Below are 13,440 nucleotides of genomic sequence, written 5' to 3' on the forward strand. Positions count from 1 at the left end.
AGCAGGCGGCTGATGGCAGAGCTCTGATCCAAAGTGGCACAGCACAGAACCACCCAGGGTTCCAGGGCAGGCAGTGACAGAACCCCTACCCGTCTGGGTGAACCCCCAAAGCACCACACTGCTGTAGTAGGACAGGATTTTCACACAGCTTGCTACTTGACTGAGGTTTACACTCCAAACACAGTTTTATTATTTTCTATTTGTTTATTTCAACAGAACAAAACGAGGAATTTTAAAGTAAGCAACAGCAAAGTAACTGCAAAGTTACAACTGGCCAGATTGGAGGCTGATCACGCAAGTTACAGGTCTATTTGGGTCTATTTGGCACTTGTTAGGCCTCAGCTGGAGTCCTGTGTGCGTGTCCTATTTTGGTCACCGCTGTATAGAAAGGATGTAGAGAAACTGGAAAGGATCCAGAGGTGAGCAACAAAGATGATCAAAAGGATGGAATGCAGCCATACGAGCAAAGGCTGAAGGAATGGGGTATATTTAGTTTGGAAAAGAGGAGACTGAGGGGGGACATGATAGCGGTCTCCAAATACTTGAAAAGGCTGCCATAAATAAGATGGAGAAAAGTTGTTCTCTCTTACCACAGAAGGCAGGACAAGAGGCAATGGGTTCAATTACAGCATAGCAGGTTTAGACTAAATCTCAGGAAAAACGTCCTCTCTGTGAGAACAGTAGGACAATGAAACAAACTGCCTAGGGAAGTCATGGAAGCTCCTTCACGGGAGGTTTTCAAAAAGAAGCAGGAGAGCCATCTGTCTAGGATGGTTTAGACACAACAAATCCTGCATCTTGGCAGGGGGTTAGACTAGATGACCCTTGTGTTCCCTTCTAACTCTATGATTCTATCATCAGAAAGATAAAGAGTGGGAAGCTGCAAAAACAGCATGTGGACACTAAAAATGGAAAGCCACACAGTGAGACAAAGAAAGTAAACACCAAACATGGGAAACGGACCAGAGAGCCAAACACTTAAGATGGGAGTTGACGAAGGAGACAAAGATACTATCAGAAAGAAACTCAAGAAAAGGATAGAGAGAAGGTGTATAACCTGGACACAGTGAATAAGCATAGACAGATCTCAAAGCCCACAGGTACTTCTCTTCCCAAGGAACACCCAGATGGACAAACTATGCCCTACTTACGAAGATTCAGATTGTATCGAGGAATGCGTTACTACTTTTGGGGAAAGGTGTGGAGGTTTATGACCAGTTATTCTACCTTTTTGCACACGAACATTTCACAAGAATATGCTCTGATGAAATCAGAGAAGCCATTGAGGATAAAACTTTAGGTTCTGTTCAGGAAGCAGCCAATCTGGCTGACTCCTATGTGCAAGCCAGAGCATCTAGTGAGCACAAGACACAGAAAAAAGGGCAGAAGTCCAGGGTAAATAAGGGATCCAGGTTTACCCCTGGGAAAAGGGAGGGGTTGAGAGCAATGCTCCCTCTAATTTTTTCTATCCATGTGCGGAATTAATTTTGTTATGTGCACCAATATTGAGGTAAAGTTTATTACATATAAGCAATAAACAGGGCCATCAAACTTACAGGGGTGGGATGGGGTGGGGAGATTGCTCAAATGCAAATTGTTCTGTTTCCCCACAAACAGCAGTGGAGGAAAGAGCATGGAGCTTCTTTTACCACCGGACTCCATGTCACCTCACAGCTTGAATAAACTTGACTTTGAGGGGTGACCCTCAGAAGAATCCATTTCAAAGGTTACTGGTCTATAAAGATGGGGGGACTGGACCTAAAGTGATAAGCAATTGAATCCACTGATTGTGGATTTTTATAATACAGTAATATTGTGTACAGAGTGAGCTCTTTTCTGACAGCTAATGACACTGGCGATTAATATCTTTGCGAAATGTCTGTATTAACAGTGTATGAGTACATATGGATACTCAACAATATTATGCTTTAACGTCTGTGGCCAAACAGGGAGAAGCCGATTCCCTCCGAGGCAGGAGAGAAGGCAGCTATCTACCTGTCTCCGCTGTAAATTAAGCATGGTAGAACCAAAACACCCTATTTACAAACAGGGGGGTGGAAAGTTCACAGGAAGGGAATGAGGACATCCTGCCTCTTGAAACACTGAGCGCAGGAGCACACAAAAGGCAAAGTATGATAAAAATGCCTGTCGATACTCTTTGGACGTTATTATTAGTAGTATTAGTGCGACAAAGACAAAAAGCAAACCTCCTAGGAGGAACCCTACGAAGTTGTAGAACAAGAGAATGATCCCCAAAGTAATGCGGTCCCACACTACGTGTTATTCTATGTTAATAGGCTTAGAGCCTGTCACAAAAGAGAAGCAATTGTGACTACGGTGTGCTGTGAGGAAGGAAGGTCTGAGGCATCCTGAATGCCAGGGTGACTCGTCACTTGGCAGGACTGAAGTATGCACAGAGCTAACACCCACTCAGAAGGCAGAGATCTTGGCTGTTCTGCAAAGCCGCAAGCAAGTGTTCTCAAACATGCTCGGGATGACTCATAAAATATTCCATAGGATTGACACAGTGGGACCCCAGCCTGCCTCTAGCAGGGCATCCAGGTAATGTACAAAAACAAATTTGTGAAGAAGTACAAAATGCTGGATACAGGAAATTAAAGAGTCTGGCAGCTCTTGGGCCTCTCCTGTGATGTTGGTCCCTAAAAATGCTAAGCTGCGAGGTATTGTGTTGATTCTAGAAAACAGAATGGTGTCACAGTCCCTGATGCATCCCGTAGGCCAGAGATGATGAGACGTTAGACACTTTGGGTGAAGCAAAATACCGTAGCACAATTCATCTCGTCAAATGGTATTGGCAGATTCCCTTGGACAACAGTTGTGACAACCAGGATCCAGTCATGCCAAGGGGAGAACAGGAGATCCGAACCACAAAGAATAAGCAACTGAATCAACTGGTAGTCATCTTGATCGATCGGTCCTTCAGCGCTCATTTAGATTGCGCCGATCACAATAGTAGCTTTCCATTCTTCTCTTATCCTTCCTTCTCCAGGTGAGGCCATGTCTCTGCATGATAAAATCTTCCCATCTCTTTGGAGGTCGGCAGAGTGGTCATTTCAGTTCCCGTAGGTACCTCTCAGCGACAGCTACAGTTCATCGATTCTCAGTGAGCCTTGCTATATTCCCCTGCCCATCACATTTTACTGTACCTACTTTCAACAATGACGTCCTGCACTCCACTCTGCTGTCTGATGATATCACTGGGGACTTGGTCCCTGATTAAAATCCCCAGAATTCTTCTTTCCATCGCCCTCTCCATGACAGAGGGGTTGTTGCTCCTCTATCTCGGTAAGTGCCCATGTTTCGCTGCCGTATAACATTGCCAGCACTACTGTAGACTTGAAGAAGTTGGCACCTGTTGCCTTGTTGATTTTTCCTTGGAGAACATCCTTGATAGAAGTGAATGCACGCCAGCCAGCTTCCTTTCTTTGCGACAGTTCGCCTTCCCGATCGTGGTGCATGTTAATTTCTTGGCCCAAACAGACGTATTGCTCAACAACTTCTATTTGTTCCCCCTTGACTATTATTTGGGCTTTTGGCAAGGCCTCAAACCGCATACATTTCGATTTAGAGCGGTTCGTTTTCAGTCCGACTTGGCTGCTTTCTGTGTCGAGCCCTTACAGCATTTTCTGTCGTTTGATAGTGTTTCTGGCAATCAACACGCTATCATCCACGAATCTGAGGTGCTTTAACTGCTCTCCGTTGACGCTGATTCCACCCTTCCAGTTCATCCACCTCATTACCATTCTGAGGCAGGCTGCACACAATGGTGTTGTGTATAAACATACGTCAAGTGAGGTGTTTTAGGAAAGCCTGTAATGCTCTGAATGTTATGGTCAGTAGGGTCTGTATACAGAGTCTGGTTATGGCTGCTGCTGGAGCAGCTCTGGGGCCAGCCACTGCCCGGCAGCTGGCCCCAGGGACTACCCGAGCAGCAGCCGGTGTGGCTGGCCACGGGACCCGCCCGAGCAGTGGCCCGGGGGTGGCCAGAGCAGCCTCTGCTCAGCGTTCCCCAGCTGCTGGCTCCCTGTGGGCTCCCCACTAAGATTTAATCAGGGGTATTTATAGTAAAGGTCACGGACAGGTCACAGGCTGTGAATTTTTGGTTGTTGCCTGTGACCTGTCCATGACTTTTACTAAAAATACCCATGACTAAATCATAGCCTTAGTCATGGCCCCCAGGGGGCTCAGGAAAGACAGTCATGAGGGCCAGGAAATACTGAAAGTTTTATTAGGACCTAAATAAAGAATATCTCATTGCCTCAGGCCCTGCGCACTCTTATTCCTCAAGGGCAGGGATTCTCTGTCAGCCTCTTGAAACACACACCGTGAAGGCTGAACACCCTTCCATAGGTCTGTTTTTACTTTTAGAGTAAAAGTAAGAAAGTTGCAAAAATTCCTTACCTCAGATAGGTTTCAGAGTAGCAGCCGGTTTAGTCTGTATTCGCAAAGAGAAAAGGAGGACTTGTGGCACCTTGGAGACTAACAAATTTATTTAAGCATAAGCTTTCGTGAGCTGACAAATTGATTTGAGCATAGCTCACGAAAGCTTATGCTCAAATAAATTTGTTAGTCTCTAAGGTGCCGCAAGTACTCCTTTTCTTTTTACCTCAGACAAAGAATCGCCAATGTGAAGTGTGAGAAACACTGATCTCCACTAGCGAAGCCCCCTCCTCTTTCAGGATGAGCCCCTGTACAACTCAGTGCTCTCTTCCCTTCCACAGCCAGTCTGTACACAGTATAGCAGCCCCATGTCTCATTCAGCATCAGTCTAGACAAGGGATAGCTTGGTTCCAGTCCCTCACTCCTGAGACTCTGCGGCCGCCCTGTGGCCTTTTTCAGTTGCTCATTAAAGCTGCAGACTGCCCTGCGTATGGATGTTTCAGTTTCGTCTCCCCATTTCACACCCCTCAGGTTCTTGTTCCTTTCCTCAAAGGGAACTGTGCCTGTCAGCTCAGGATTCACTCTGACCCCCACCAGACATCACCGCAGGAGTGATCTGGGCAGTCACTGTTCCACTGCTTTCAGGTTTATCTCGGGCTGGAGGCAGCAATCCCCTGCCGCTAACACGGTTCTTGGTCTGAAACCTCCTCATCAGAGACAGAAACGTACCTGTGTTGCTCTCCAGCTCCAGTCGCAGAGTCTCTGGGGAAGGAGAGGATGGGAGAGGTGAGAATCCAGGCCCTCGCGTTCATGGGCATATTCCTATTGGTTACTAATATGCCTGCTTTTCATTATGAGATGGTGACCCAGAGCGAGGCTGATAACTCAGGCAGAGCCAGCCCCACAGGGCTACTCGCATGGGGAAGGGCAACTCCCTGAGCTGGAGCTCTGAGACGGAGCCCAGGGTCAGCGACATCACTATAGCCCTGACTCCTCCCCACGGCGAGGATCCCTCTAACTAGAAGGGACGCTGCTGCCAAACTCCAATTCACCTTTGAATCCCAGCAGCACCTCCTGCAGGATGGCACTTTTCAGAGAGAAATCGCTGAGTCTCTTCTCCAGCTCCGCAAACCCCGGCTCTGGCTTCTGAAACGGCCCATCCTCCCTGCTGAGGAAAGCAGGAAGGGTGAGACATGGGTCCGATCTCCAATCCCAGAAGCCCCCAAACTCCAGGAAACCTGCATCTGAGCTTTATCATCTGTGATGTCACCTGTCCACAGCTCTGTGCTCTCCATGGGCCCAGAGACATGGGATGTGGGGAGCCACTGAGGCACGGAATGGAGACAGGTTCTGGTGCCCTCTCTGGGACATGCTGGGGTGCAGAGCCACCCTCCACTCTGGGTTATTTCAGTAACAAGGGACACCAGCATTGGGATTATGTGGAAAGGGAGGAGACAGAGACGAAAAAGTGGTCGTATCCCATGTGCTCACAGTGCCCACAGACAGAGCCCGGGTCTTCCCCAGGGATTGAACCTGGACAAATGCCAAAAGCCCTGAGAACTTCAGCTAAAGCAGTGACCCCAGGAGTGTCAGCCCCATTGGTGGAGAGCACTGTATCCCACTTTTTATCATTGTCCTTCAGCTGGGGCATAAACTGGGGACACCCAGGCACAAAGATCAAGGTGGGGAATCTGCCCTTTTAATTACTCTTATTTATAAAGTCACAACTTTTTTCACTCAGAGGGAAAACACCCACTTCTGCTATTTCTACCCGGTTTCCCTGCCTTCCCCCGTCCTTGTCTTTGTGGGCTTGTCTACACTACACAGCTTTTAGTGACAGGCAGTGTCACTACAGCCGTGCCACTAAAAGTCACGCAGTGCAGCCATTGTTTGTCGGCTCTCCTCCCGACAAAACACTTCCACCCCCAACGAGCGGTGTTTGCATTGTCGGCAGGAGAGCGCTCCTGCCAAGAACGTGCTGTTCACACTGGCACTTGCCACACAAAACTTTTGTCTTTCAGGCTTTTTTTTTTTACCACCTCTGAAAGACAAAAGTTTTGTTGTTCAGTTGCCAGTGTAGACATAGCTTGTGCCTCTCCTCTGATCTTCCCTCCCTAGAGCAACTCCCTATTCCTACCTCTCAAGGGCTTCACTCCCATCCCCTCCGCTCAAGAGATCAGCAGTGGAATGTTTAACGTTGACCTTCAAGTGACATCATTACAGCTGACACACCAATGAGATTCACATGGGCCAGGGGAGTTCACACATCTCTGAGCCAGGGTTTCAGGCTGTTTCACAGACTCAGGCCTGGTCTGCACTCGAATATCAGGGGGTCTTAACTACATTACTCAGAGGTATGGATTTTTCGCACCTCTGAGCAGTGCAGATAAGCCAACTTGAGTGCCCCGGTAGACAATGCTAAGTCTAACGAGGAAGTCTCCCATCAACCTACCTACTGCCTGTCGGGGGGTGGGGGGTGAATTACCTACGCCAATGGGACAACCCCTCCCATCGCCATAGGGAGCGTCTACACTGAAACACTGCAGCAGTGCAGCTCCACCGTTTCAAGTGTAGACGAGCCCTCAGGAAGGCGGCATTGCCTCCCTTTGCATTTCGGAAGGTTTCTTTGCAACCCTGAAGACTAGAATCCGATTTTAAAAAGACAGAAGCTGAGATTCTGCACACTGTGAACACGTGACGTGGCCACATAAATACACCAGCCAGGCTGGGTCTGGCCCACAGGCCCTATGTTTGCCAGCCCTCATTAGCTGTCAGATAGTAAGAGGCTCTTCTCCGTCCTGAGGCAGCCACTAAGGAAAGACGTGATCTCAGGCATTCAGCCAGTGTGTCACAGCGGGGGAAGCACCGTCGGCAGTGGAATTCCAATTCTAAACCATCGCTTTCCAATCGAACGCGGGAAATGGAGCCCAGGACGTACCTGCTCTCAGTGCATCCTGCACCCTGCAGAGGGGGAGAAAGAAGAGGCTGTAAATGGGCCTGTCCCAGACTGGGGTGGCCTCCTGGTCTGCAGGGGAGTCACCACTGGAGCCCCAGGTATTTGGGGAATTTCAGACACTTGGGTTCACGTTCAGAGAACAGCTGGGACATCTCCCTCCCCCACAGCTGGGACATCTGCCCCCAGCAACCCCAGAAGTCCCTGCTAGGAGGTCACCATTGGGGAAAGTCTCTCCCCAGGCACTTTACAGGAAGAGAATATTCCCCCTAGTGCTGAGAGCTCCCCCAAGTCCCCTCACACCACTGAACCCACCAACCTGGGACAACATGGGACCTTGGGCCTGGCGGGGGGAGGGTGGGCTGGGAAGTTCACCCTCAAAGTGCAAATGCAGACAGACATTTACAGGGCAGGAGAGACGGTCTTGGGGCTAGAGCACCCAGGACTCCCAGGTCCCATCCCTGACTCTGACACAGACTCACTGTGTGACTGTGGGCAGGACCGTGCTCCGTCCTGTGCCTCACTTTCCCCTTTGTACAATAGGGATAATGTCCCTGACCCCACCTTGTGAGGTGCATTGGGGTCTAGGGCTGAGAAGCAGCGTATTACCACTGCCATAAGCCAGTCTGACCTGTAGGGATTGGCTGCTCGGCTGCTGCTGCCCCTTCCCTCCCAGAAGGGAAATCTCCCCAGCCGGTCTGGAGACGCCCTCATCCCTTCTCTTGACAATGGCTCTGACTAGCTCTTCCAGCTGGGACAGCAGGAGCTGCTCCTGCTCCTCCAGAAACCCTCGCAGCTCCTTCCACTCCGCAACGATCTTCTGCCGCTCAGCTTCAGTCTGTTTCTGCAACCCAGGGAGAGGGCAGCTTGGTAAGAGGGGAGAATCAGAACTGTGCCTCCCAGCAGATGGGGGAGTTATTTACCAGAACACACTGTTGATGCGGCGGGTGACGGGAGTTCAGTTAGGCCAGGAAGGGTGGAGGAAGGAGGGCGGGGTGAGCTGTCCATGGCTAACAGGAGGGGCTTTTCTCCCAAAACCTCACCAAATTGCACTCAACCAAACTCTTCTTCTGCCCACCCACATTTCCTCTCCTTCTCCCCCGTCTCCCCTAGGCGCTAGAAAGGAACCCTGGTCACTATAATTTCTGACCAGCCCTTGGGCTGGGTCTCTCCAGGCCTCAGACTGACACTCTCCTGCCCAGCAGCTTCTTGGACCCTAAACACATCATGTTGCTCCCACGTCTGACCCTGCCCCCTCCCTGGGCTCCAGTGGGGATGCTTTCCTGTCTGAGGCTGGCTGGATGGGCCCTGCGTTTGGTGTCACTCAGGGCACTCTGGTCCCAGACAAACCTGAGGGGAAAGGGGCTCTGGGCACCTACCAGCAGCTCCGCGCTTTGCCTCTCCTCCTCGGCTTTTTGCAGACAGGCCAGATGCTCTCCCGGTGCCTCCTGGAAGAAGCGGGGTGGGATGTTACAAACTGCTCGAAAGTGCCTCAGAGCTTTCAGATTTTAGGGTCAAATCCTGCACTGCACATGCCTGTGCAGAACTCCTGGGACTCCGACTTTCTTGCCAGATACAGTTCTGCCTCAGTGAGGAAGATCTCAGGGGCAGTGAGAGCGGGACCAGGTTTTCCAAGAAAGACACAGGACACCCTGGTGAAGTGCCAGGTGCAGCCCAAACCTCAGCCCCAAATATTCCCCAGCCCCACCCACATCCCAAACAACCATAAGAACGGCCATACTAGGTCAGACCAAAGGCCCATCTAGACCAGTATCCTGTCTTCCAACAGTGGCCAATGCCAGATGCCCCAGAGGGAATGAACAGAACAGCTCATCATCAAATGATCCATCCCCTGTTGCCCATTCTCAGCTTCTGGCAAACAGAGGCGAGGGACACCATCCCTGCCCATTCTAGCTAATAGCCATTGATGGATCTGTCCTCTGTGAACTTATCTAGTTCTTTTTTGAACTGTTATAGTCTTGGCCTTCACAACATCCTCTGGCAAGGAGTTCCACAGGTTGACTGTGCATTGTGTGAAAAAAATACTTCCTTTTGTTAGTTTTAAATCTGCCATCTATTAATTTCATTTGGTGAGCCCTAGTTCTTGTGTTATGAGAAGGAGTAAATAACATTTCCTTATTTACTTTCTCCACACCAGTCATAATTTTACAGACTTCTATCCTATCCCCTCTTAGTCGTCTCTTTTCCAAGCTGAAAAGTCTCAGTTCTATTAATCTTTCCTCATACAAAAGCCGTTCCATACCTCTAACCATTGAATCTTTTCTAATACATCTTTTTTGAGATGGGGCGACCACATCTGCAAGCAGTATTCAAGATGTGGGCGTACCATGGATTTATATAGAGGCAACATGAAATTTTCTGTCTTATTATCTATCCCTTTCTTAATGATTCCCAAGATTCTGTTTGCTTTTTTCGATTGCCGCTGCACACTGAGTGGATGATTTCAGAGAACTATCCCCAATGACCCAAGATCTCTTTTTTGAATGGTAACAACTAATTTAGACCCCATCATTTTATATGTATAGTTGGGATTATGTGTTCTAATGTGCATTACTTTGCATTTATCAACATTGAATGTCATCTGCCATTTTGTTGTCCAGTCACCCAGTTTTGAGAGATCCTTTTCTGGCTCTTCGCAGTCTGCCTGGGACTTGAATAGTTTTGTATCATTTGCAAATTTTACCATCTCATTGTTTACCCCTTTTCCCAGGTTCCCCTCTATTCGACATTGGTGAGGCCTCATCTGGAGTACTGTGTCCAGTTTTGGGCCCCACACTACAAGAAGGATGTGGATAAATTGGAGAGAGTCCAGCGAAGGGCAACAAAAATGATTAGGGGTCTAGAACACATGACTTATGAGGAGAGGCTGAGGGAGCTGGGATTGTTTAGCCTGCAGAAGAGAAGAATGAGGGGGGATTTGATAGCTGCTTTCAACTACCTGAAAGGGGGTTCCAAAGAGGATGGCTCTAGACTGTTCTCAATGGTAGCAGATGACAGAACGAGGAGTAATGGTCTCAAGTTGCAGTGGGGGAGGTTTAGATTGGATATTAGGAAAAACTTTTTCACTAAGAGGATGGTGAAACACTGGAATGCGTTACCTAGGGAGGTGGTAGAATCTCCTTCCTTAGAGGTTTTTAAGGTCAGGCTTGACAAAGCCCTGGCTGGGATGATTTAACTGGGAATTGGTCCTGCTTCGAGCAGGGGGTTGGACTAGATGACCTTCAGGGGTCCCTTCCAACCCTGATATTCTATGATTCTATGATTCTATGAGATCATTTATGAATATGTTGAATAGGTTTGCCCCTGGGGGACTATTTACCTCTCTCCATTCTGAAAACTGACCATTTATTCCTTCCCTTTGTTTCCCATCTTTTAACCAGTTACCAATCTATGAGAGGACCTTCCCTCTTATCCCATGACAGCTTACTTTGCTTAAGTGCCTTTGGTGAGGGACCTTGTCAAAGGCTTTCTGAAAATCAAAGTACACTATATCCACTGGATGCCCCTTGTCCACATGCTTGTTGACCCCCCTCAAAGAATTCTAGTAGATTGGTGAGGCATGATTTCCCTTTACAAAAACCATGTTGACTTTTCCCCAACAAATTATGTTCATCTGTGCGTCTGACAATTCTGTTCCTTACTATAATTTCAACCAGTTTGCCTGGTACTGAAGTCAGGTTTACTGGCCTGTAATTGCTGGGATCACCTCTGGAGCCCTTTTTAATAATTGGTGTCACATTAGCTATTCTCCAGTCATTTGGTACAGAAGCTGATTTTGGTACAGAAGCTGATTTAACTACTACAGTTAGTAGTTCTGCCATTTCACATTTGAGGTCCTTCAGAACTCCTGGGTAAATACCATCTGGTCCTGGTGACTTATTACTGTTTAGTTTATCAGTTTATTCCAAAACCTCCTCTAATGACACCTCAATCTGGGACAGTGCCTCAGATTTGTCACCTAAAAAGAATGGCTCAGGTTTGGGAATCTCCCTCACGTTCTCAGCCGTGAAGACCAATGCAAAGAATTCATTTAGTTTCTCTGAAATGGCCTTGCCGTCCTTGAGTGCTCCTTTAGCACTAGTCCAGCGGCCCCACTGGTTGTTTAGCAGACTTCCTGCTTCTGATATATTTTTTAAAAAATTGCTGTTACTTTTTGAGTCTTTGGCTAGTTGTTCTTCAAATTCTTTTTTGGCCTTCCTAATTATATTTTTACACTTCATTTGACAGAGTTTATGCTCCTTTCTAACTTCCCCAGCTCCAACCGCAACATACCCAATGTGCTGGATCTGAACATGGACCCCCTCAAACCAAATATCCCCCCAAACCACACACATCCCAACACCCAGCTCTGACCCCTGCACACACACTGGAACACCCCCAAGGCCCAGCTTTGAACTTCCCCCATCTACAGACCCCTCACACCAACTGATCCCAAAGTCTGGCTCTGACTCCCCCCAAACCCAAGCAGCCCCACAATCCCCAGCTCCAGCTGTTCTTCCCACATAAGAACATTAGAAGGGCCATACTGGGTCAGACCAATGGTCCACCTAGCCCAGTATCCTGTCTCTGACAGTGGCTGGTGTCAGATGCTTCAGAGTGAATGAACAGAACCGGGCGATTATCACGAGATCCACTCCCTGTCATCCAGTCCCAGCTTCTGGCAGAGTTTAGGGACACCTGGAGCTGGGGGAGGGCATGTCCCTGACTATCTTGGCTAACAGCCATTCACCAGCCTGTCCTCCCTGAATTTATCTAATGTCTTTGCGGGAACCCAGTTGTATTTTTGGCCTTCACAACATCCCATGGCAACGAGCTCCCCAGGCTGATTATGCCTTGTGTGAAGAAGTACTTCCTTGTGTTTGTTTTAAACCTGCTGCCTGTTAATTTCAACGGGTGACTCCTGGTTCTTGTGTTGCAGGAAGAGTAAAAGCATTTCCCTAGTCACTTTCTCCAAACCATCCATGATTTGATAGACCTCTATCATATTCCCCCCCAGTTATCTCTTTTCCAAGATGAAAGTCTCAGGGTCTTTTCAATCTCTCCCCAGTGGGAAGCTGTTCCATGCCCCTCCTCACTTGTATTGCCCTTCTCTGCACCTTTCCCAATTCTCAAACATCTTTTGGAGATGGGGTGACCTGATCTGCCTGCAGCGTTCACCAGGGACCAGCAACGTGGCCCTACATAGACACAAGCGTTGGGGACAAAAATGTCGAAGTCCGTGGTCATTTTTCAAGGAACGTTGAATGACCCGAATGACATAACCCTCCCCCCAGCCCCCGTCCGTCCGTCACTGAGCAGGGTGATTTTGTCAAGTTTCCCTCGGCAACAGGGTGGTGCCGACCCCTGGTGCTCCAGGTGTGGACGCTCCCTGGTCTCTGTCCCGGCATCGGGGCTTGTCTGGCTCGTTCCCCGTCCCGTCCCCTGGCCCCAGACACCCCGTTACTTCCCCGGCTGCGGGGAGCGCGGGGAGATCTGCCCCCAGAGCCCCCCAGCAACCCCGGATCTGCCCCCAAGCGACCCCGGTTCTGCCCCCAGAGCCCCCCAGTGACCCCGGTTCTGCCCCCAGAGCCCCCCCAAGAGTCCCCGGATCTGCTCCCGGAGCCCCCCCCAAGAGGCCCCCTGTGACCCCGGATCTGCCCCCGGCCGCGCGGCCCCGGCCCACCTCGCTGCCCCGCGACCGGCGGGGCCGGAGCAGGCGCCGCGCTGGGCCCCCGGCCCCGGCCATGGCTCCCCGGCGGAACAAAGGGCTGCGGGGGGGCGGGAGCGGCGGCTCCGCCCCGGATTGGCCCGGCGGCGGGTGGGGCCCGCGCAGGGGGGTTCGTGACGCTCGGTGACTCCAGCTCCCGAGAGAGGAACCCGGAGCCCGGCTCGGCGGGGCGGGGGACCTCGGGGGTCTCGCCCGGCAGCGGGGCCGGTTCCAGCGGGGGAAAGTCCCTGCGAGGCAGCCCGGCGGGGAGAGCGGCTGGTGCTGGGAGAACAGAGCGGAGAGCGGGCAGCGGTTCCAAGCTGGCTTGGCGGCGGCGCCATCCAGGGGATTGAGAGACCCCGGCGGAAGCGCTGGGGCC

At 50.1% G+C, this 13,440-nt stretch overlaps 1 protein-coding gene across 1 annotated transcript in view; it reads right to left on the bottom strand.

The window, feature by feature from the left end:
• LOC140903910 (uncharacterized) overlaps positions 1 to 13,166 on the bottom strand; it is a 49,968-nt gene extending 36,802 nt beyond the window's left edge. The window contains exons 1-6 of the mRNA XM_073325859.1: positions 13,038 to 13,166; positions 8,734 to 8,802; positions 7,986 to 8,198; positions 7,340 to 7,362; positions 5,454 to 5,569; positions 5,131 to 5,163 (exon numbers count right to left, since the gene is read on the bottom strand). Of these exons, the coding sequence (XP_073181960.1) occupies positions 5,131 to 5,163; positions 5,454 to 5,569; positions 7,340 to 7,362; positions 7,986 to 8,198; positions 8,734 to 8,802; positions 13,038 to 13,100 (517 nt within the window). The 5' untranslated portion in view covers positions 13,101 to 13,166. The remainder of the gene's footprint in view (positions 1 to 5,130; positions 5,164 to 5,453; positions 5,570 to 7,339; positions 7,363 to 7,985; positions 8,199 to 8,733; positions 8,803 to 13,037) is intronic.
• Positions 13,167 to 13,440: the final 274 nt, after the last annotated feature.

This window comes from Lepidochelys kempii, chromosome 27 (assembly GCF_965140265.1).
Source record: "Lepidochelys kempii isolate rLepKem1 chromosome 27, rLepKem1.hap2, whole genome shotgun sequence".
Lineage (NCBI taxonomy): Eukaryota > Metazoa > Chordata > Testudines > Cheloniidae > Lepidochelys > Lepidochelys kempii.